This window comes from Geotrypetes seraphini, chromosome 5 (assembly GCF_902459505.1).
Source record: "Geotrypetes seraphini chromosome 5, aGeoSer1.1, whole genome shotgun sequence".
Lineage (NCBI taxonomy): Eukaryota > Metazoa > Chordata > Amphibia > Gymnophiona > Dermophiidae > Geotrypetes > Geotrypetes seraphini.
In genome coordinates, this window is record NC_047088.1 from 180,904,473 (window position 1) to 180,930,099 (window position 25,627).

At 39.3% G+C, this 25,627-nt stretch overlaps 1 protein-coding gene across 9 annotated transcripts in view; it reads right to left on the reverse strand.

The window, feature by feature from the left end:
- Positions 1–4,263: 4,263 nt before the first annotated feature.
- The window catches only part of MYO1B (myosin IB), a 423,667-nt gene continuing 402,303 nt past the window's right edge, over positions 4,264–25,627 (reverse strand). For all 9 annotated transcript variants that reach the window (XM_033945224.1, XM_033945231.1, XM_033945228.1 and 6 more), the window contains 3 exons: positions 25,234–25,386; positions 24,530–24,657; positions 4,264–6,395 (listed from right to left, as the gene is read on the reverse strand). In XM_033945224.1, coding sequence (XP_033801115.1) covers positions 6,272–6,395; positions 24,530–24,657; positions 25,234–25,386 — 405 coding nt within the window. In that variant the 3' untranslated portion in view covers positions 4,264–6,271. The remainder of the gene's footprint in view (positions 6,396–24,529; positions 24,658–25,233; positions 25,387–25,627) is intronic.

The window sequence follows — 25,627 nt, forward strand, 5'->3', positions numbered from 1 at the left end:
TGGCTGGTCTTGCATTGGGTACAGGAATTCTAAATGCTTCTAAACCTTTGGTTCATGAGGTTATTCCTGTGCAGTTAGCCACACAGTGTAGTATGCTAATGCAGAAGCATGATCGTAGTATAACTCACTCAGAGGTTGCAGCTGTTTCACTTTGGGCACAAGACTGTGGGAAAAGGTACACAGAAATTTTGTTTGAGGGCAAAGATCCTGAACCACAAACACAGCATCCAGTACTTCCTCCAGCAACAGAACTGGTGCCTAAGATGGAGGAGAGGGGTCTGAGCGGACCTATCTCTTTAGCATGTGGCTCTCCAACTGGGTCATTTGCTAATTCAGAGGGCTCTGTTAGGCTCACTATACACTCTCAGGCCCTAACTAAGACTTCAAAGCCCGTAGTACCAGTGGCAGCCTCTCACTCTGAAATTACTGTGAATTTTAACCCTACATGTGCATTTTTCTCTGTCCTAGATATGACTAATGATTTTCGGAATTTGCCCCTTGCCTCTGAATGCCAGGACACCACAGTGCAGACAAAAGAAGACAAATCTAGCCTGCACCTGACTTCTGCACCGCAGTGCCCACTCCTCCGAGTGCAGTGGGACCCAGGTGGCAGACATGTGGTCCAGGTCGGCCTGAATGGAACATGGACAAAGTTTGCTCTAAGTGACCTTGAGGTTGCTGCTAATTTAAAATGTTTTTTTTTCTTTTTCCTAGCAGCAGTTCGGATATAGCCATCCCAGACCAATTTTGGCACAAAGATATTTCTAGTGTTTTCCAAGGTTCCTCTTTATCACTGCAGAGATAAAGATGTTCCAAAGAAGATATTAGCTTTATGCCTTTTCTGAATATGAGATGGTTATGATATGCATTATTTGTATTACTCAGGTGTTCATCTTTGCTGTGTTTTTCTATAACAATGTGTTTATTTGCAGAGTTAAATTCAGCCTGAACACTTGACAGATGGAAGAATAATGCCAACGCCTCAAAATTTGTGTTTTATGTTGTCTGTGCTATGTGGTCTGTCTTTTGTCTATTTGTTTTAGTTTAGGGGGTACCCCAGGATACATAACATTGGCCATTTCTAGAGCTCTTTTCCCCATTTTTATTTTTTTTAACTAGCCCAATTGCGCAATGTTCTTTTTATATCCTAAATTTAGCTTAGTTAGGGGTTATATTTTTAAGTAAAGGTTTCACTTTATACCGTGTTTATTTTATGCTTCTCATTAGATTCAGTACACATTTCTGACAAATTTTTTTATATATACATTCAGTACAGAATTATGGTCTCTCTGAAGTGCCATAATAGTTATATACAGCACATAAAAACATATCTTTTTGGAATGTCTGATTAAGAACCTTAAGTAATCTATTCTATGGACATTCCAGACTTTATTTCTTATGCTGTACATCCACTACCTCTTGGAATGGGGAATGAGACATTCCACAAGCTGCTGAACTTTACTGAACTCCATACTTACATTGAACAACTTAAGAAAACCTCCAAAGAAGTGAATCATATTATCACTTTTGAAAATGGACAGATTGCACAAACTATAGAAAATTTGCTACGAGACGCTCATGTCTCAGTTTGGGAACTTTTCTTTGGGTATTCGCCCACTGCAAACCACGTATTTAATGTTTTAATTCACCCTATCATTATCTTAATTATTGTACAAATTTTGTTATGTATTATTATGATTTTTCTTTGCTGTAAAGTGAAACACATGTACATTTCTTTACAACGCTTATCATACAAGCTTTCCTCTAACTTTTAAGGCAGTTATACATGTATTTCCAGTATCTTTTCTGACACTTGCTAATTTGGTTCTAATTTGGTTTTAATTTGGCATGGCCTATTGCATTACCATTACCAGGGTCAGATATAATATTATCCCATATCCCATACTTAGATACTCTCTCTTATGACATCTTGGTACCTTTATACCTGAACCTCCTGAAAAAGCTTCATCCATTATGCACTGTTCACTCGCTCAACGACAGGTAAGATATTGGCATACTGGGATCCCCGCCCAGATTATGGCCTATACGACCTAAGACAGAGGTTTGAACTCGTAATGGGAACTGTTTACAACCTATCTTCATAGCTTGGAGATTCTGCAAGACAGGGGACGTACTGTTGGAGGTAAGCGAGGGTACCACAAGCTTGCCCTCATTTCAAAGAATAAAAATAAAAAAATTATGGGAGATGTCAGCCTAGAGGCCTCTGGGAGATTATATCAATCTGACCCTGGCATGGGAAGGCAGATAGACCCTTAGTGCAGGGAAACTGTTTTAAGTAGCCCTGATTGATATATTTTTAAGTTTTCAAGTAGCCCTGATTGAATCATGGCTAGCTAAAAGGTGTTAATGTCTGATTAAGAGGGTGCTTAGGATCTCACCCTCCTTAGCAATTAAATTAACCATTGTCTCAAACAGTTTGCAAGTTCTAAACAGAAAGATACTGGGAGATACAATATTTTCTCTATTCAGAATAAGTTTCCAAGGTATAAAAGCCTCCTCTCTGCAACACACAGGTAGCTCTCTTTTTCTATCAAGCTATCGCTCTCTTTTTCTATCAAGCTAGCTCTCTCTTTGTCTATGGAGCTATCTTTTGGCTCTTTGCTCAGCACTCTGGTTCTGTCTTGGCTCTCCCTCTCTCTGTCTATCCTTCCCTTTATTTATCTAACACGAAGCTTCCTAGAACTACAAGCTTCTATGTCCCTCTCTGCCTCTGACCTCTGTAAGGCAGTGAGACTGCTTGCTCTCTGCTTAAGTGTAATGCTCTCTGCTTAATTGTAATGCTTATAAATATTACTTTTCTGTAAGACTATTTCTATAATATATTCTTTATGCAATCACCTCTGGTCGTGTCTATTATTCTACTTCCTGGTGAGTCATCTGTGAGGGAACTGAACCTGGGACCAGCGTTTGTCAGTACGCATTTCACTTAACCCCTACCACCTAATATTGTGGGGGCCACTTTCAAACTGACACATTGATGTTTACTTGGTCTGCTATTCTTCTCAACAGTCAGCCGAAGATTTTGACGCACAATTCGATGAATTTTTGCAATGTTTTTGACAGTTATGTCTATTACTGACCACCCTGACCTCTCTTCATCAATGACGCTTTCTCTCTCCTAGAAAAATTTAATCCGTAGGTACACTGCCATTTTCTTCATGGCATTATCCTCAAACTTAGACTAATATGTCCCTGATTTCATTTCCACTCTTGCCAAGTTTAGCAAGAAATGCAATGTTTGTTTGTTGCTCTAATTCAAGCTCTGACATTCTCATGACGGCACACAAAAACATGCAACAATAATAATGAACACCACTCAGCAAGACACCGCCACACGTTGACACGAACCCAGCTGTGGGACACTGATATATTAAAATTATGAAATATTACTGAGCTGTTTGTATAGTGCTGTCAACGTAAGCGCACAGTAGCAAGTTCATTAATTTAATTGTCAAACCTCAACTATGGAGAGATTTAGGCCTCTTGGAAAACTACATCTTTTCAAATACAACCTCTAAAAGCTGCAGCTTGTATAAAACACAGCGGTGTGGCTGTTGGTAGGTGGTAGGAAATTTGATTACATTACTCTTATTTTGATTGATCTTTATTGGCTTCCATTAGTTAGTAGAATCCAGTTTAAATTCTATGCTTGGTTTATAGATGTATCTGCAGAGGGTTACCAAGATGTTCAGCTAATCATTTACAACATGATGAACCATCTAGATCAGGAGTCTCAAAGTCCTTCCTTGAGAGCCGCAATCCAGTCGGGTTTTCAGGATTTCCCCAATGAATATGCATGAGATCTATGTGCATGCACTGCTTTCAATGCATATTCATTGGGGAAATCCTGAAAACCTGACTGGATTGCGGCTCTCAAGGAGGGACTTTGAGATCCCTGATCTAGATGATGTTTTCATTCTTCATAATGGGGGGTACTGGCTTGGACCCCCTTAGTTATGGGTAGTTTGTGTTTAGTTATGCAAGATTGATCTTGTGGAACCAGCTGCCAGTGGAACTGAGAGAAGAAAACAAATATCTATGCAGTTCATGAGAAGCTGTAGGATTTTTAAAATATTTTCTATATGACTGATGTTTATTATCTGTGATTTCATTGTCAATGCAAGGTAATTCACTTTGATGATATTGTAAGAGATGGACTATCGTCTACTCTATGAATCATGAAGCTACCATCAAACAACAATCAACCTACAAACAAACAAAAGAATGCTCAACAAATTTTTCAGGTAATGTCTTAGCTTTATAAAAGAGTATGTGTCATCTGCTACATTGGCAATTTAATACCGGTAATGAAGTTTTTGATTGTAATGGGTGTTTGTGCACATCTTACATCAGGCACAGGACTAATACAAAACAGATGGAAAACAGTTTAAAATATAAAAATATTGTTATTACAGAGTACCAGAAGTAACAGAAATAGAATAACTTTAAGTTATCATAATATCAGGGTATTTTGTTTAATATATGTACATACACATTACCCCTTTGAATTATAAAGTTATTGCATTGCAATTTTTCCCTTAACGATGACAACTGTAGTATCAATTCTAGAAACTGCAAATTAATAACAAAAATAACTGCAGCCTAAAATACACATCGTGTACCAAACATGTCTTCTTCATATGCTAATGTGTCATATAAATAACCTTCTCAAGATGTCTTAAATGTTTTATTGCACATTCTATGGTACATATTAATATCCAGAGAGGCCTGTAACCCTTAATGCGTAATAAACTGTTAAACTGAGTCCTGGATCGAGAGTGAAAGAATTTGTATTTGCCCATGGTAGGCAGCAGGCCTACTCCTGCCACGTGTGTGATCAAAAATTACCGTAAATTGCAGAGGAAAGCTCACTTAAACAAAAAGCTCACTGCCATCTCCTTAAGAAAATGACTCCATCTCACCCTTTAGTGAGTAATTAAAAGACTGGACCCACAGGAATCCTAGCTCATTGCAGCACCTTCTTTATTTCAAATAAATCAGATGTACTTCATGTTTTGTAGAATTCATTCTTGCTGCCCCCGTTACTTCTATTGATAGCATTAACAGTGATCATATTGCATTAGGGCTGATGCCACTCACATATAACTGTTCCCCCCAGATTCCCTGCCCACAAACAAGCAAGAAGAACAAAAGGTCCAAATGCTGCAAACAATAATACCAAAACCTCAGGGCAGCATATACTGAGACTGCAGCAATATATTATTTATTTATTTAAACATGTATATCCCGCATATCCAAAATTTAGAGGTAACCTTAGTAAAAGTGGACCAAATAGCCCAAAACATTTCATATTATAGTCCATAAGTCCAACATGATTCAGCACCTAGTGCCTGTTCAGGGGCAAATTTACATGGATAGAAAATCCACCTAGGCAGTTGCCTAAAATGTTTCTAAGTTTGTGCTTGTAGGGATATCCCTGCATAAACTTAAAAGAGGGCCTCAGGGGGTAAATCAGCTATGAACATGGTGGATTTTCTGTTCATATTCACTTTTAAAATTGCCTCTGAAGTCTTTTGGACTTATTAATTCCACTTTTACTAAGGTTGCTCTTATTTGATAAAAGATTCTTTATATAGCTACTGGATCAGTATATACTGCTCAATGCTTTTGAAATTCCCTGACCTCAACATGACCCCACCTAGTTGTTCAAAATCATATTTTTATGGCTGAGAAATTCCAAAAGGTGTCTTTCCCATGTTGACGGTAGCATCAGCCGGCACTGATTCACTGTCTATAAGTTCCTGATTGGATAAAGATAAGTTTGTAGGAAAATGACATTGTTCTGTACTGTACTAAACATGTACGACCGACAAGAGAAAACTGTGTATGATATTGCAACTGGATTTTTTATTTTTTAAATGCTGCCAATGTTCAATGAGTATTAAGGGTTACAGACTTTCAGTTAACACAGGGGTGCACAACTTCGGCCCTTGCCAGGCCAGGTTTTCAGGATTTCCCCAATGAATATGCATGAGATCAATATGCATACAATGGAAGCAGTGCTGGCAAATAGATCTCATGCAAATTCACTGGGGAAATCCTAAAAACCTGACTGGATTTGGCCCTTGAGGACTGGAGTTGTGCACCCCTGAGTTAAAGGAAAGCTAGATTTAAAAGCTGATTAACCATTGGCAGCTTACAATCACAATTATACAAAACACACGAGCCCTCTGAAATTGCACTGTTATAAAGAAACAAAGTCTATCAAGGGAGGGTGGTGATGTTGCAGTTAAGGCACAGCCACTTCTAAGAGACGGTTGTTTTTCCGTTTGCACGTTGGCATGTTGCCATTCTTCTGATTGCCCTGTATGAACTTCACACAGACTTTGTCCTGTTTGAATTGCACCAGGAACCTAGGAGAAAGAATAAAAGACTTTAGATAGGAGTGTAACTTTTACCTTTTTTTGATGAAAAATATGACATGTAGTTCCATATCAGAGCAGAGCCAGGCAGCCAGTGTTAGCAAGGTAAAAAACAAGTCACATGTATTAGGTCCCCACACCAGAAAGGACCCCAAGACTGCCCAAAACTGAAGGCAGCACAGTTTACTGGCAGACTTTGGAGCTCTCTTAAAATCTGCCCTGGGCCCAGCATGTCTAATACCAGCCTATATTAAAGTATTCTCTAGTGAATGATAGTGCAGCCAAATTCCATTTCTTTCCTACCTATCTTATCCTACCACTAAGAGTCCAAGATCTGAAGCCATTTCTTTACATAAAGAAACAAAGGGAGCAGAACACTTTTTGTTTGGGGGAGGGGTGGGGGGAGCCCAAAGCTCTGTCTTAGACCTCTCTCTCCGGCTCCTGGCTCCCCCACCTACTTCTTCCCCAGTCACTGTCATTTTAAATCTTCGGGCAGCCATCAGTGACGAATGAGCCTTGTGCCAATGGCCTGTCCCAGAAGTCTTCATTCTGCAGCAACTATTGAAACTAGTCTCACTACAAGTACTGTTCCAAAACAATGGAAAGAAGCAATCGTCTTTCCCATTATTAAAGACAACAAAGTCAGTGCAACAAAGATCACTAACTACCGTCCTATTTCCAATATTCTATTTTTGTCTAAACTTACAGAAAAAATTGTTTTTAATCAACTCTCTGATTTCATTGAACAAACAAATGTCCTCCATCCTATTCAGACGGGTTTCTGTAAAAGCCATTCAACAGAATTATCCTTGATAGGGTTAACCACTAACATCATGTACTAATTAGATCATCATAAATCAGTTTTACTTATTTCATTGGTTTATCATCAGCCTTCGATACTATAGATCATCAATTGTTAATCCATAGGTTTTGTGACATAGGGATCTCTGATCAAGTGTTAGACTGGTTTAAATCATATTTTAAAGATTGTTCTTCGAAAGTCCAGTTTAATGGCTCTACCTCTGACACTTTCCCTAACAATTATGGGATCCCACAGGTTCCATTCTTTCCCCTATGTTGTTTAATATCTTCCTTGCTCCACTCATCACATTAGGGCAATCTATTGGGTTCTCTATCTTCTCTTACGCGGATGATATTCAACTTACCCACCCTGTTGATCTGGACAACCCTGCAGATATTTCATCTATTAACTTGAAACTGGAACAAATCAGCCATTGGTTAAGCACAAATATGTTAGCCCTTAACATCAGCAAAACTAAAGTAATGATTTTCCCAGTCAAGGATGGTCTTCCCTTCCCTGTCCCATAACAATAAAATCAGTTTCAATTCAAATAGTCACTTCTATTAAACTTCTTGGTGTTACTTTCAACGGAAAACTCTCGTTCCATGAACAAATAAGTTCAGTAGTTAAGAAATGTTTCTACCGTCTTCGAATGATTAGATCAATCTTCATTAAATATTCTTATTCATTCGCTCGTTATTTCTTGTTTAGATTACAGTAATGCACTATACAAAGGAATCACTAAGAAAGAAATCAAATGTCTTCAAATTATTCAAAATACTGCCATTTCAAAAGTACAAAAATACAATCATGTCACACCTCTTTTGATCAATGCTCACTGGCTGCCTATATATCATCAAATTTCCTATAAAATAATGTTACTGACATACAAGACCATAATTTCCGGCCAACCTGATTTCATTAACAGGCCACTTGTCCCCCATATCCCCCCATCGTACATTACGCTCATCTAATCAAAACTTGCTATCCATCCCATCTTTAAGATACATTAACACTATGCGTACTAGCATCTTTTCTGTTACGGCCCCTACTATCTGGAATTCAGCACCAAATTATATAAGAGAAATTACATCCCTTGATAAATTTAAAAGTAACTTGAAGGCCTTTCTTTTTAAAGACGCTTTCGGTGTATAATAGTCCTTCTAAGGACGGTAATGGAAACCTGTTCCATGCCATTTTTTAATCATTTTAGCCTATTTTACAAAATACTAGACTATTTATTTTATCGTTCCCCTTCCTTTTGTTTTGGTCCTTTTCCCCCGCTTTCTCTTTTTACAAATTGTATTTCTGCCCTTTTCCTTAAGTTAATGTTTGTCAGTGCGTTTGATTGTTTGTAGCATTATTTGTAATTTGTTTTTAACGTACGCTCTTTTTATACTTGTTTTTATATTATGTAAAACTGCTTTGAATTTTGATAAGGCGGTATATCAAATTTTTAAATAATCCTGAAACCTGACACTGCAGAATGAAGACTTCCGGGGCACGCCGATGGCACTGCCTGAAGATTTAAATTGAGAGCGGCTGGGGAGGAGGTAGGTGGAAGAGATTGGAGAGCCATTTCTTTTGACCTCCGGCCACCAGTTTTTTTTTTTGGGGGGGCATGGCCCCTGTGGCCACCCCCATTCTGACGCCCATGTAAAGAAGGGTAGAGTTATGGAGGTGGTAGGGGCAAAACAGAAATCCAAAATCAAAGCAGCGAACAAAATATTTATTAATGGTGGTGAAAAGAGAAGGATACAGTCAGAACACAAACAAGATCTATAAGTTAGCAGTAGGTTAGATGAATTTTGCACCATTTTTCCACTACCAAATTTTCTCTGTTTAAACATTAACCAACTCTTCAAAATAGGACATAAATTTCGGTGGAGCATCTGAATCTGAGTGCCTAGGAATAAAGTGAATCACCCAATAACACAGTGATACTATGGCAGAACCCCTAAAATATTTTTTTCATACACCGAGGTCATACAAACAGATTCTATCTAATTTCTTGAGGAAGTCGTGAAGAGAGTTTGAGGAACCCAGTTTGGGAATCACTGCAATAACATTTATTCTATATTGAAATGATCCCTCTATGCTATTTCTTATGTTACTGTATATTGTGAAGCCCTGAATAAGGGCAAAACATTGATTTTCTATTCAGATAAAGTTCCTCAGGCAATAGGAACACTGCTCCCCATGATTAATGCCTCTCAGGCCTCCAAGCTTGCCCCTGCCCAATATAACACAAAGTAGCAATGGCTGTCCTGAGGCTGCTCTTTGACCCTCATGACCTATGCTGAATAGGTGTTTAGAGATGTTGGCTGATTTATTTAATATGTACAGATTAACACTCATACTGTCAGACTGCATGTGAAACAGCTGCAAAGGGAAAATTAGCAGTGCAATCTTTTTTGGGGGGGGAGGGGTCAAACTGAAATTAACTCCAGTAGTTAAAAGTCTGGAGGTTTTTCTAGACTCTGGTTTTCACTTGGATATACAAATTTTGGAGAAATAAGGAGCTGGTATGCTAATTTATATCTGTTTCTTGGCCACCTACAGTAAATGGCACTGAATATTGGATCCTATCTGCCTTGAAAATGAGCCTCCACATAATTTCTGATTATGAACAGACTGGATGACCATAATTATCTTTATGCCAGTCTTTCAAGGAGGGAGCTTAAGTGGCTGCAACTAGTGCAAAATATAGCTGCAAGGGTTTGTAGTGTTTTTTGTTTAATCATATTTTTATTGAAATGAATCAAATACAAACAATGTAAAAATGAAACAATACAGTAAGCTGCAAATTCTTAAATCATAAACATAATGGAGTTAATTGGGGTTGACATTCAAGTCCTTGCAAAATTCATCAAGAGGGGCCAAGATTTTGGTACACCTAGCAATATTATTTTGTTTTTAATGCAATTATTTCCTCATATTTCTTGATAACACAGGGGTGATTCCACCACTCTTGAAAACTAAGCCTAAAATTATCTTTCCAATTGCAGGCAATATATACGGATAGCTGCAAGGGGTTAACTAGAAAGAAATCAAGTTATCGTGTTTTCCTGATCTTGTTAGCAAAGAATAGGGTTGTGTCTAGATTTTTGAGATGCTCATCTCAAGAAATCTCAGGATCCTACTAATATTTTAGCACCATAAATCTCACAGGGATTACTTCACTCTTTTTAGCAGTCACTACTGTGTTTACCAAAGTTACAATGAAGAGAAAGCCCAAAAAGGCTTCAATGACGACAGAAGCACGCACAACGGAGGAGTCGTGAGGATAAGATGTCAATAATTGAGCCACGGGTATACAGTTCAAAGTACACTTTATTGGTAGTAAAGTGCAAGTACCACTAAAGTGTACTTTGAACTGTATACCCGTGGCTGATTGACATCTTATCCTCATGACTCCTCCGTTGTACCAAAGTTACAAGACAGAGAGATTCTGTGTTTTGGGGACAAATAGCATAAGAGTTGCCTTACTGGGACAGACTGAAGGTCCCTCAAGCCCAGTATCCTGTTTCCAACTGTGGCCAGTCTAGGTCATAAGTACCGGGCAAGATTCCAAAAGAGTAAAACAGATTTTATACTGCTTATCCCAGAAATAAACAGTGGATTTTCCTAAATCCATCTTAATAATAGTTTATGAACTTTACTTGTAGGGAATTGTCCAAACCTTTTTAAAACCCTGCTAAGCTAACTGCTTTCACTACATTCTCAGGCAAAAATTCCAAAGTTTAATTATACATTGAGTGAAGAAATATCTTCTCTGGTTTGTTTTAGATTAGAGAATGACATGGTGACAAAATTCATCACCGTTCCCGTCCCCGCGGATAACCGCGGGAAATAATCCCATGTCATTTTCTAGTGTCTATTTCAACTTCGGTCCTTCTACACCAGCAGTCTTAAAAGCAAAGCTTGCGGGCAGTGGTTGTGCCCAATTATACTCTGATTCTTTCCTCTCTCCTTAAAGAATGACATGAAGATGGTTTCCCGCGGTTATCCGCGGGGACGGGAACGGTGAAGAATTTTGTCACCGTGTCATTCTCTATTTTAGATTTACTACTTGGGGAAGGCAAGATGGCGTCTTGAGTAGAAGCAGGGTTGAGAGCTCCCGTTCACATGGCAACTTTGTCTTTGAATTTCATTTTAACACAGTTTTTTTGATGACTAAAAGAAGGGGAAAACAGAGAGGTTTTCCTCCACCTACCTCTGGCTCTTCAACTCCGCGACAGACTGTAATAACAGCGTTTACAGTCCAATCCTACTCATCGGGTGCATCCGTTGCTGTGAGTGTGGCAGAGCACAGCTTGGACAGCGAACCTTAGCTGAGCCTGCAAGGACCGCACATGCCCCCAAAGACCGGCGAAACATCGAGAGAGCAGACGCTGCTGGAGGGCATGCCGAATACATCGAACATGGCACGTACTGCACCCGAAATTGACCCGGAAGTGATTTCAGCGATGCCGACTCTAGGACAGGAGTCGTTGCACCTTGAAAGCACGGAACCTGAGGGGACAAGTGGTGGGGAGGGCGAGGAAGCCCGGAGTTTGCTCTCTGGGGATATAGCCCAAGGAAATCTGGCAGCTATCTCACCCTCAAGCCACTGGAGAACCCACAGGCAGTGACTCTTGATTCTATCTGGTCAGCGATTGAAAACCTGCACTCAGTTTGTACAAATTTTATATCTATTACCTTAAACTCCTCTTCCAGGATAACCCTTTTGGAGACTTCAGTTCAGCAGCAGAAAGTTGAACTTTCTAAACTAGAGAAATTAACAACTGAGAATAAAAATTTGGTGACTAAACAAATGACTAATGGAATGATGTTTCTGAGGAAGATAGAAAACCTGGGAAATCAACAGAAAAACTTGAATTTAAGGATTCTTCATTTTCCAATAGCTAAATTTATGTCTCCTCAGGAACTCTTTAAGAACTTTATGTTGACAATCTTAAAAGTTCCGGAATCAAATCTTCCCCTGATGCAGAGAATTTATTATTTAAAAAATGTTCAAAAAGAAAAAGTTTTAGAAACTATGCAACTAGATGTATCAGCTATATTGCAATCTTCTGAAATTGAAACAGTGGGTCGGGCAAAATTGCTAGTCTCTCTTGTATTTTTACAGGATAAAGAAATGCTGTTGAAATTGTACTTTAATTTAAAACAAATCACCTTTTTAGGTGAAAGGGTAGACATATTTTCAGATGTCTCGAAATGGACACAATCCAGGAAAGAATTCTTGCAATTTCGTCCTAAAGTGATTTCTATGGGGCAACTTTTCAGTTAAGATTTCCTTGCAAATGTTTTATTTCCTATCTAGGCAATAAATATATATTTTTTGAGCCTGCCCAATTAGGTTTTTTCTTGGAGAATAAAGGGACTCTAACGCAGCCAGAATGATTCAAGTGTTTATTGCGGAATTTAGTTAAATAGTAGGTCAATATCTGCTCTTTTGCTTTATGTTTTAATTGCACTTATATCCCTTCTCCCCAGGGGTTTTTCAGTTTATGTCTTGCCTACCTCCTTGAATTGAGGACTTTATAAGTTGTATATTGCTTTGTACATTTTTCTTTAGTCAGTATTTCTTGTACCATTTTTGGTTGTATAGAAATTATAAATAAATTATTAAAAAAAAAAATTACTACTTGGTAGCTTCATTGCATGTCCCCTCGTCCTAGTATTTTTGGAAAGAAAAAGCAAGTGATTCATATCCACCTGTTCCACTCCACTCAGTATTTTATAGATTTCTATCATATCTAATCTAATCAACAATTTCTGGGTCGTTATATGCCTATCTAGGTTCAAGGTGACTTATAATTCTAGAGTTTTGCAATTTGTTTAGGAAATACAATGGTAACATAAGGTGAACAGATAATTAAGCTATATACTGGTGAAGGATAAAGTTGAATCTATCATAGTGGTAAGAATTGTGAAAACATTAGATATACAGCATAGTATAATAGTTTCAACTGAGTAAGGTAAAGGAAGATGCAGGTTATGAGGTTGTTCTGCACTTCAGTGATGCAATGTTGTGTAGTTTGTCAAGGTTGGCTGTGATTGTTAGGTGTCCATAGTGTATTTCTTAAGAAATCTGAGGTAGTCAGGTTCAGCCTTGACAATCATTGGAAGGTTGTTCCAGGTCTTTGTGCCAAGATAGGTGAGTAGTAAGTTAAATATGTGCTTGCATTTTACTCCTTTGGTAGAAGATAGAATCAATAGAAGTGACTTGAGGCCTCTAGATGATGTAGACCAAGAATTGATGAAAAGGTTTATAAGAGGTTCAGGGGAGTTTGCATATAGGATGTGAAACATTATACATGATAGGAAGCCAGTGCAGATTGCTGAAGAAATGTGAAATGGAATCAAATTTTTTCAGTTTGAATACTAGTCTTATTGCTGTGTTTTGTATCAATTGTAGCTTGCGGATAAGTGAAGTTTTTATATGAGTTTAGGGAGAGTTACAATAGTCTAAATGGGATAGTACAAGCATTTGCATTAGTATGGCAAACTGGTGATCATGGAAGAATGATCTGATTACTCTTAACTGTCTCATGCTGTAGATGATTTTTTTCCATAGGTTGGAGATTTGGGGTTCATAGGATAAGGTAGAGTTGAGTAAGACTCCAACTATTTTAGAAGTTTTGTCTGTGTTTAGAGCGGTTCCAGAGGGTAGTGTGATAGTTGTAGGGACTATTTGCAAGGTGCTGTGAACCACAGTATTTTGGGTTTTGTTGTGTTTAGTTTGAGTTTATTGAGTGTAGCCCAGAAGTATATTTTGTTACTGCCATTAGATATTCTCTGGAAGACATCAGTAGAGTTGCATTTGATCGAGATGAGAAGGAGGATGTCATCTGAATAAGACAGGAAGCATTCATTGCTGCTGAAGTTAAAGTGGCCCAGGGAATTCATGAAAAAGTTATAAAGAATAGTGGGGAATAGTTATAAAGGATAGTTATAAAGGATAGTGGGGAACCATGGGAAATGTCACAGAATGCTTGCCAGCTCTTGGAGAGTACCCCATCTATGCTGATGAGATAATTCCTATTCTGTAGAAAGTCTTTGAACCAGTTTACAGTGCCCTAGTTTGGTTAAGAATAGGTGGTGGTTGACAGTCAAAGGCAGCTGATATACTGAATTGGAGTAGGACTTCTTGGTGTCCCATGCTTAAGGTTTGTTTGATTGTAAGGTTAACAGCAGAAGTTCTGTGCTATGTTGAGGGTGAAAGCCAAACTGGGAGAGCAGGAGTCAGAAGTATTTTTCAATGTAGCCGGAGAGCTGTTTGCAGATATATACTTGTAGATGTTTACTTAGTATAGGGTTGCCAACAATAGAGCTAAAGTTAGAGGGTCAGTGTTTGGCTCTTAGGGATGGGGGCGAGGTGATGTGTCCCATTTGAGATGGTAATTGGCCAAGTTATAGCAGGTTGTTTAAGAGGTTAGTGATCCAGGATATAATTTAGTCCAGGGCATCTGTTGATGATGAGTGGGGCATTTATCAAGGATGCTGCTTTGAGCTGAAAGGTTTTTTAGGAGTCTGGTTGTGTTGGAGGTTGTTAGAGTCATGAAGATGCATATTTCTCTGTATGCTTTGTACCCCATTTTTTAAATTATATACAGCGCTTAGAAATTTGTATAAGCATTTAATCAAATTTTAAATACTGTAAACCAGATTTGGTTGACAGTACAAGGATCAGTTATCATCAGATGATCAGATGTGGAGCATCTTCTGGATGCATAGTGGTGACTGCTTTCTCAACCTCAATTTGTACATTTTTTTATCTTGTTTAAGAAGTCAGCAAGGGTCTGAGCATCTGGTTGAGATCTGATTGATTTATTCATTTTTATAGCCCATCCTCCCCAGGAGCCCAGAACGGGTTACAAGGATACATACACAAAGTTTTTAGGAACAGAGATACTGACATTACAGAATCAATAACATGCTATAGGATCAAAACATAAAGCTATAGAATCAATAACATATAGAGAATGTGACTAAGGGCCTCTTCTACTAATCCAATTTCGCCATCTGAGCTTGCAGAGCAGCAGTGCGATTTGGCGCTGCTACTCAGCGCTGAGCAGCTTCCTTACTTTCATACTGACATGCGAGAATTCGCGGGAGCCAGTAAGGAAGCCGCTCAGCGCCGAGAAGCAGCGCCAAATCGTGCTGCTGCTTGTGCAGCTCAGATGGCGAAATTGGATCGCGCAGCAGGGCAGGAGTTTGGAAAGCTTGCTTCCGCCCGCTGTACTTCCACCAGCAATCAGCAGAGGATCCGCTGCACCTCCACCAGATCGGCAGAGTTATGAAGATAGGGCAGGAAGGAGGAGAGGAGTAGAGCCTGGCGGCGGCAGCCTTAAAAAATTCTGGGAGGGGTCATTGACCCAATTATAAACCGGGACCCCCATTTTTGGGCCAATTTTTTCACCCAAAAATCCCAGTTTATATTCGAGTATATACGGTATATATAAAGGAAACATGAAAGCATTTCAGTGGTAGTTGGAGACAAAGAGGCGACAAAGCAGTTTGAATTTCTTTGTAGTGAATTTCTTTTTTGAGATGCAGTGACCAGAATTGCACACAGTATTTGAGGTGCAGTCACACCATGGAGCAATGCAAAGGCATTATAACATTCCCAATTTTGTTTTCCGTAGTAGCAGAATAATGCCCTTTCATTGACTGCATGGTTGGAAGGGAATGTAAGAAATTCTGGAAACTGGTAAAACTTGGCTTTTTAACTATGGATAAGGAAGATTTACTGTATGGTTAGAAGAAAACGTTTCAGTAGGATGATTTTATTTTGGGGGTTTAGGTTGAATTTTATTGTTGTTTATTTATTGTAACTCACCGTGAGCATTATTTTTTTTTTTTTTTAATTAATAAGAATGCAGCTTCCTTATGGGGTTAAAAGACCAGCAATGACATGCCAGATAGTAGGGGGAACCAGTGGGGGTTCTAATTTGTCAGTGGGGCTTTCCCTCACTGGGGGCACTTCACATAGAGCTTGATGCTTCTTTAAAATGATGGCCTAGGGATGTTCTGGCAATATCACCAAGCATCTTAGCTAGATCAGCGTCCTAGACTGACTTGCTTGTAGACCACAACTTATTCACTCGTCACGAGCTTCAGTTGTGCTCTGGCTCTCCACAGCTTTCTCCTAAAGGCTGATGGCATGAGCACTTTCAAAACACATGGTCATGAGGCCAGCACTTCCTGACACTGACTATGCAAAGTAAGTTTTGGATGTGTTCACTGTGCTAGCCATATAAAGGAAAAGGAAGAGTGGGGGAGAGCTGCGGCACAGGGTTTCCACTGACTTGCCTAGCTGACTCAGCTCTCTCTGTCTAGTAGAGTTTGGGGATCTCCACCAGCCATTCTAGCTCACTTATCTGACTCTGCTTGCTCCTTTGCTGCTACTCCAAATTCTGCTGCCCTAGTTTGCTTGGTGGTAAGGCCAGCCCTGCATCTTAGCCCATTGCTCTAACCAGTAGGATACTCCTCCACTCTCAAGTGAAGGTTCAATATGAAGATCTGAGCCTTCATTATGAATGAACTGACAGCCTGGAAGCATAGGAAGAAATTGCCAGATCGGAAAGAAAAAAGCAAGTTCAAGTTCAATACCGCAAATATAAAACCAATGGTAAATCTAAGCGGTTTACAATAAAAGTTTAAAATACGTAAATATAAAAATTAAATAGGGTAGGGAACATAAAATATAATTAAACAAACCAACCAACTAGGAAATACGAGGAAAGGATGGAGTTGGTAGGTTACAAAAAAAAAAAAGGTTGGGGAAAGGGAAGGAATGAACAATGGTAAGGGAAAAAGACTAGTTAGTTCTGCCCACAATGGTTGAGATAAAGGCGACCTAGAAGATTAAGAACAGAAAGCCAACCCTAACGTGGCTAAAATATATGTGCTGTACTGTGCTTCCATCTCCCACAATCTGGCAGAGCCATTTAGACCTGCCTGACCTATTCTTGTGTTTCAACTCCCTAAACCTGGGTTAGCATGTTTCCCTGCCTGAGCCCCCCCATCTCTGTTCCCACGTTAGCCTGGACAGTTTCAGCACAGCTCTTATAAACAAAGCTCAAGATTACAGGAAACACAGGATCAGATTTCCAGAATGCATGCTTCGTGAACGTGTGTATACATTTAGCTATATCAACTGTGCTAGCTGAAATCTATTGTGAGGACATTTACAGTCTCAGTTTGGAGGGCAAAAAGATGCTGCTTCCTAGAGATCTAAAGTTAGGAGGCATCTTCCTCAAATACTACAGCTGTAATACTTGAAGTCCAGATGTTCAAAAGTGTTATAAAACTATAATACAGAAGTTACTGAGCCTAGTGGTTAAATCTGTACCCAAATAATGTTTTTATATGCATTTTCATTACATATGATTAGATATTCCAAAATACTTATACAATTAGTGGCAGCTGGTAAATGTGCCCTGGCTGCCGATTTTCAACAGCACTATGGGAGCATTTATATAAACAGCTGCCTAATTTTGAATCTGGGGTGGTAATCCCAGATTCTTTATAGGGCACACAAATATCTGTGTCCAAATTTGATGTAATCCAGAGAAGTGTGCGCTAATAACTGTACCCTAGCAATCAATTATTGACTTTAATTGGCACCAATTAGGAGTTGAGTGCGCATCTGGCAGGGCACCGAAATCCCATAGCATGCAACTCAAAAGGGTATGTGGCCATGAGAGGGACCTGGGTAGGTCAGGGGTGTTCTTAAAAGGTGTGGGTAGTGCCACAGAATTCAGGGATTCGCACCCAACTTGTGTGCCAGGATTTATACCAGAATTCAGTTGGCATATGTCCTCGCACTGAAAATTGGGCGCGGCAATCCCCGCTAGGAACTGTTCCGTAAAGGGCGCTCATCCTGGAACACTGATTTTTCACGGCTTCTATTTTTCAGTGCTATTTACTGAATCTGGCCCATAAAGTGCATGTAAATTCTGGAATTTTAGATATGTACGTACATAAGTGGCCTTATAAAAAGCCGACCAGCTTGAAAGTAAGCGTGCAAGTTTCGTGGTGCATAATTTCTACTGTAGGTATGCACGGTGTCTGGGCAGAATCCACTCTTACATGCATATATTATACAATTCCATTATTTACAGCCTACAGCTTGTTTAATATACTAGTGGCAACTTGTGTGCATATTCTCTGCACTTACGCCAATATTTTACAGTCAAACTGGTATGTCCTTGACTTTATGGTATATTAAAATGTTATATAACTGCCTTTCCTTTTGGTAAAAATAAGGCAATTTACAAACATAGGGCTCCTTTTACAAAGGTGCACTAGCATTTTTAGCGCACGCACTGGATTAGCGCGCGCTACCTGAAAAACTACTGCCTGCTCAAGAGGAGGCGGTAGTGGCTAGCGCGCGCACTATTCTGCGCGTTAAGGCCCTAATGCACCTTTGTAAAAGGAGCCCATAATTAAAAAACAGAGTTCAACAGAAAAGGACATCAAAATTTAATAGGACAGAGGGAGCTGAAAAGAATTAGAGCTAAAAAAAATACATAGGAAAGTGTGCACTGATGGACAGTCTCAGGCCTGTTCTCCATATGCCAGACTAAAGATATGGGTCTTCAGTGCAGACTTAAAGACAAAGTATGAAGACTCTAATTACAGAGTAGGAGGTAGAGAATTCCATAGAAAGGGGCCTAAAAAGCAGAAAGCACTCTTTCTAGTGGATTCCAAGTGTGTCAGAGATGGAGGCAGTAGAGTCAGATGACATTAGAAGAACAAAGAAAGTAAGGTGTTACATAGGGAAATAAAAAACTAGATAGATAAGGTGAGGAATGAAAATAAAGGGCTTTGTGAAACAGTGAACAAACCTTAAACTGAATATGAAAAGAAATTTTAAGCCAATGGTGATGAAATTTACTAGCCCAAGATAAGATATGGATAGCTGCATTTTGGACAGTCTGAAGATACTTGAGCAGATAGGATAGGAGGCTTGCACAGATTACAGTTGTGTAGTCTAAATGGCTGAGAACTGTTGCATAAAGAAATGACTTTTGAGCTGAGGGATCCTGGAGACTATGTATGGATCAGAACTGGAGCAAAGCCTGGAAGCAAAATCGGAAAATGCACATTAACCAAGTGTGAGTTTACAAACTTACCTTCCATATGATAATGTTGTCAAAAACTGCTTTAGCTATTTCGGCACTATCCATACGCCCCCAGATTCTGTTTAAGTCATCCAAATTTGTGCGCGAATCGCAGATATGCACATAAATTAATTAGTCAATTAGGCACTAACAATCAACTATTGGAGTTAATTGGCACTAATTAGGCATTACTACTGCTACTAATATTTATTATTTCTATAGCGCTGAAAAGTGTACACAGCACTATACAATCAAAGTGCAATAGACGGTCCCTGCTCAGAGGAGCTTACAATCTAATTGGATAGACATACAGGATATATAGGAGTTGGAGAGGTTCTTGCAGAGAGAATGATACATGTGGATCTGCCCTACACCTTATTCTATAACATGCATGCCTAAATTTCCTAGAAATGCCAAATCATAACGGGGCGTGGGTGAGTCAGGGGCATTCTCATAAACTCAGAGTGATGTTATAGAATACCTGAATTTGTGTGCCTAACTGCCATCAGCTGGATATGCTATTATTAAATATCTTTCTATCTCCTCTTCTCTCTCTCGCTCAATCATTAGGATTCTCTATTTTCGCCTATGCTGACGATATACAGCTGCTTTACCCGATTAACACTTTAAACCCTTTAGATATTACCGATCTAAATACCAAATTAGATATCTTAAGTGATTGGCTCTTCTCTAATAAACTCTCACTCAACGTCGATAAATCTTGTGGTCTCCTTCTCCCCATCAAAAAATCAGAAATATTACCAGGAACAATTTATATTAAATCCACACCTATACGTATGGATACTAAAATAAAATTATTAGGCGTCATCTTAGACAGTGAGCTTACTTTTCACGACCACATAAGTTCAGTTGTAAAAACTTGTTTCTTTAAATTACGTATTATCCGTTCCCTCAGATCTATCTTAACTACCGACTCTATTAATACCTTAATTCATTCCTTAGTCATCTCCCATTTAGACTACTGTAATTCTCTTTTAAATGGACTCCCCCAAAAAGAACTTCGACGGTTGCAACTCATTCAAAATACCGCAATCAAACTCATTTACAAAATTGGTAAATTTGAACATGTCACCCCTCTTCTTAAAGAGGCTCATTGGCTCCCAGTCACCCATCGGATAACTTATAAAACCATACTGCTCACTTTTAAAATCAAACACTCTCACCTGCCCCTATTTCTTGATAAATTATTAATCCCCCAAAGTTCTCCTCGATCCTTAAGATCTACTGACCAAAAACTGCTTTTCATTCCATCTTTAAAGGAATCCTACTATACTAGGAAAACTAACTTTGCTATAACTGCCCCCACATTATGGAATTCTCTCCCTCAATTTCTTCGGGACGAAACCCTATTACCAAAATTTAAGACTGCTCTTAAAACTTACCTATTTCAAGATGCCTTCGCCAAATCTTAATCTTTACTCGGTTCACTCATTGATTTCTTCCTCAAAATTTACCTTTTCTTCAGCGCATTTCTCTTATACCATGCACCCTTACCCCTCATGTTATATCCCTTCCCTCTATCTCATTTCTTCTTTATTATGTAACTTTCCCCTTCCTCCCCATTCATCCTCACTGTCAGGTTTGTCAGTATATGTTTTATATGTTTTTTGTTTTTTTTTCCTAATTTTTCCAATACACCATTAATTAATTCTTTCTATCCTATTTTAAATTTTATTGTTAACCGGTCAGATATTTGTTTTATGATCGGGATATTAAAAAACCAATAAACTTGAAACTTGAAACTTTAGATCAGCTTCTGGCAGTGTAAGTGCTCTCATCCAAGTTTAGGCGTGAGAAGCGTGCAAAGTTAGTATTATTTAATGGGCATTGTGCGTAGAGCACAGATAATAATGGCACCTAATTCTGAGCACCATATACTGAATCTGGCCTATAGTCCTGCGGAGCATGGATGATATTTGGTCACTATTCAAGCATAGTTAAGTGGCTGATGGTTGGCCTGCTAAAAGTGACCTAAAGTTAATCACAAATAATATACGGATAGCAATCAGCTATCATAGTTATCCTTATGGCTACCGGTGTTCAGTGGCAAATCCATATATTCAGAAATGCTAACTTTCCGTATATTGGTAGTGATTTTTTTAAACACCGTAGTCTGCTAAATCTTGACTCAATAATATACAAGTTAGATACAGGCAGTCCCCGGTTTAAGAACACTCGACTTACGTCGAACTCATACTTACAAACTGGGGTACTGCCTCTCCCTTTTTGTGCCAATGCGCCCCTTCTTCCTCCCTTCCTGTCCAAATGCACCCCTCCTCTTCCCTTCCGTATCCCAACGCACCCCTCATTGTCCCCTCCGTTCCACGTCCCAAATTTGTGCCTTCCGCGGTTGTTTACCTCCTCTGGCCAGCTCCCTCCTCCCCTGGTCTTTTTTTTTTTTCATTTTCAATGAATGTCATTAATAGTGCACTCTCTTAAAGACTGTGCATTCTTTCCTGAGAGGGTATTCAGGCATGATAGTTTGCACGTGTATCCTAGGGGGAAAATAATGCACACTATGGGCCTGATTCTATAAGTGGTGACTAAATTGGAGACGCCCAGCCGAGCTCCACGTGGAACTCAAAATTGATTAATTGGTATGGTAATTGACCATGCCATTAAATTCCCATTTAAAAAATTACTACTATTACTACAACTACTATTAATTATTACTACTATTAATTATTTCTGTAGCGCTACCAGAAAGGAGTAATGTGCTCCCATTTTTTTAAATCCAAAAATAAGACGAACAGCAGTGTTCTGGATCAGTCTTAATTTTAACAAACCAGCGATCGGCCTACTGACCCAGAAGCCTTCCCTCTGACGCAGACGATACTTTTGGCCAACTTCTACCACTCCTGCCTGCAGAAACCAGAAGCATCATCAGTGGAGGTAGGAGTGGCAGAGGAAAGGCCCCCCCTCATTGGTCAAAAGCAGCATCTGTTCAGCACTGCCTCAAGGAAGTTTGGTGGATTATGAGTGCCAAGAAAGTAGGAGATGCCGGGCTAGGGCAGGAATGGGAGAGAGAGAATGAGAATGCATGAGATTAGCACAGATGTGCGTGTGAGCTACAAATATTGGGGGTGCCCAGGAGAGGAGTGAAGAAGTGTGGCCTAGTAGTTAAAGCAGCTGCCTCAGCACCCTGAAGTTGCGAGTTTGATTTCCACTGCAGCTCCTTGTGACTCTGGGCAAGTCACTTAACAGTTCATTGCCCCATGTAAACTGCTTTGATTATGTAAACCATACAGAAAAAGCAATATATCAAGTCCCATCCCCTTTATTCACTGGTGCCTATGGCTGCCACCAATGTATTTTTAAGGAGAGGTAGGTATGTGTATTTCTTTCAGTTTATTGTGCTGCTGTTTGGGGGTGAGGGAGGAAGAAGAGTTGTTTATACGTATATCTGTCTGTACCTCCTTTCACCTTCATTCTAGTCTTCGTTTTTTTCCAGCTTTCCCTACCAGTGAAGTTTCTTTCTCTCTCCACTAACTCCATATTTACCGCTGACAGCCTAACGTGGCCCAAACAAGGCCAAGGTTGCATCTCTTCCTTTGGGTGTTACGACAGCATGTTCTTCCACACCAGATTGCAGCGGTTGCAACAGAGGCAAGGGCAGCACCTCCACCTCTGGTGGCACAGTTAGCATAACCTGTCCACAGCAATGTGACTAGGCTGCTGCAGCATATTCTTCTTTATGCAGCTGCCGGTAAGTCAATTATCACTACTCACCCAGGATTTTCCCAGCTCTGTTACCTGTCAATTGGCCAACAAAATTTAACAGTGCATGTTTTGCTTAATTAGATGCTGGGAGGCATGATGGCAGGTGTCCTGGGTGTGTCACAGAAACAACACACACAGAGCAAACAGAAACAAAAAAGTACAGCATACAGTATACAAAATCATGATTTGGTTCCACTGGATAGATAAAACGATACCGAGTTTTATTTCTTGGCAATAAATGAGTTGCCAAGGTGGAATTAATGTCTGCTTTTTGAAGTAAAGGTTGCAAGACACAGAACAAAGATAAATAACACAGCACATGCAAGAAAAGAAATGAAATATGTATCGAGTAATTTATAAAGGTTTTCTACATGTAAAGGCCTTTTACACATTCTGTTACTTTAGTGCCTTAATGTAAGTGCCATTTGCATATTAAAGGGTTGATATTTAAAGCAATTTAACTAGTTAGAAATGGCTCCTGGCTGCTTAAATCACCTCTACAGGGCTAACTGCTAATTTTTAGCAGCACTTAAGCAGGATTTTACAGAGGGATAGTTGAAAAAAAATTATCCTACATGTACTCTTGGTGGAAAGATTCAAGGAAAAATGATAGGTAAGATAGTCTGGTAACATACCAAAAACTGCCTTAAAACAGATGCAGGAGAAATTAAACAAGACTCTGGACTCCACTGGCAAACAATAAAGTTTTTGGTAGAAAGAAGTAATGCGCTCCCATTTTTTTAATCCAAAAATAAGACGAACAGCAGTATTCTGGATCAAAAAATGAAGACTGATCCAGAACACTGCTGTTCGTCTTATTTTTGGATTAAAAAAAATGGGAGCACATTACTCCTTTCTGGTAGCGCTACAGAAATAATTAATAGTAGTAATAATTAATAGTAGTTGTAGTAATAGTAGTAATTTTTTAAATGGGAATTTAATGGCATGGTCAATACCAATTAATCAATTTTGAGTTCCACGTGGAACTCGGCTAGGCGTCTCCAATTTAGTCACCACTTATAGAATCAGGCCCATAGTGTGCATTATTTTCCCCCTAGGATACACGTGCAAACTATCATGTCTGAATACCTTCTCAGGAAAGAATGCAGTCTATTAATGACATTCAATGGAAATGAAAAAAAAACCAAAACCTCCAAATAAAACATGAACATTTTCGGGGTGCCCATGCTACATATAGACCCTATTTAGCCTTGATACTGAGAAGGTCAGCAGATATAATATGCTAACTCCTCCACTGGTGAGCAATTCCCCATCTGCACAAATCAAGCACCTGACTGAGTCCATGAAGTCCAAATGTTCCTTTAGATCTGCTAAATTTTAGATCTGTTTACATTTACAGAACTTTCCTTGGGCATCGGAGTTTGGATTTCAGGTTCACTGCCCTAGTACTTCCAGCACATGTTAAATATAAAGGAGGCACTTACTCATCAGCGATCTCTATGAAAATCTTCTGTTTAGTTTGGCTCAGAGCAGTTCGATAAAGCTTGGTGGCCATTTCAATTAGATGATCGCTACTGAACAGAAAATCCCCTTTACCAGCAGCTGCTGAACCCTGCCAGAAAGAAGGAGCTGTGGTTAGTTTTAATTCAATAGTTTTCAGTAGAATATAGTCAAGTATCACATCTCTATGTAATTACAGACAACTGCAGAAAATGGCCATCACTGAAAGTACAAGAACATCCACGGGGCGTTACTGCCTTCTCGCCTGGACGCCTGGAATGCTCTCCCGGAGGAAGTGATTGCAGAAACCACCGTTCTAGGATTTAAGGGTAAACTAGATGCACATCTCCTTAGGTGTGGCATAGAGTGACACGGGTAAGGGTATATTAGGTGCACATCTCCCTTGGGAAGCATACAGTGACATGGGGACTTTATCAAATACTGGGGCACACCTGACGGCCCTCCGTGTGTGCGGATCACCGGACTTGATGGACCCAGGATCTAACCCGGATATGGCAATTCTTATGTTCTCTTATGTTCTTTCAATATCTGGCCCCCTAATTCAAGTGAGTAATGACTCAAAATGATTGTGTAGACTTGCCATCCTGTGCCTAAAGAAAAAAGTCGTTTCCATTGAATCCATTGAATCCAAATTAGAATGGTCTGTTATTAGGAAACCCAAGCTTACCTCCTTGAGGTGCACAGCAAAGAAGTCATCATTTTGTGAGCTCATGGACACTTTAGTGATATCTCCTAGAGGCACTTCCAGCTTCTTCTGTCCTGACTTTTGGTCGGCAAGGAGGATATTGCTTTTTGTTAACAAGAAAATTCTGGGTGCTCCCTTCAATGAGTAAACATACAAACAAGTAAATGCAGGAGGATGACAGAGTGGGACTGTGACTATAGAAACAGGACGGAGCATATACATAAACTAGAAATGTCTCATGTGATAGATAGACTAGTCTTAGAAAAGAAAATTGTTTGAATTAAGCATGAAAGGGATAGGGTTTTTTGTTGGTTTTTTTTTCAAGTTTTCTCTAATTTAAAACCAGAAAATTTAAAAACGTGGAGTGGCATTTTTG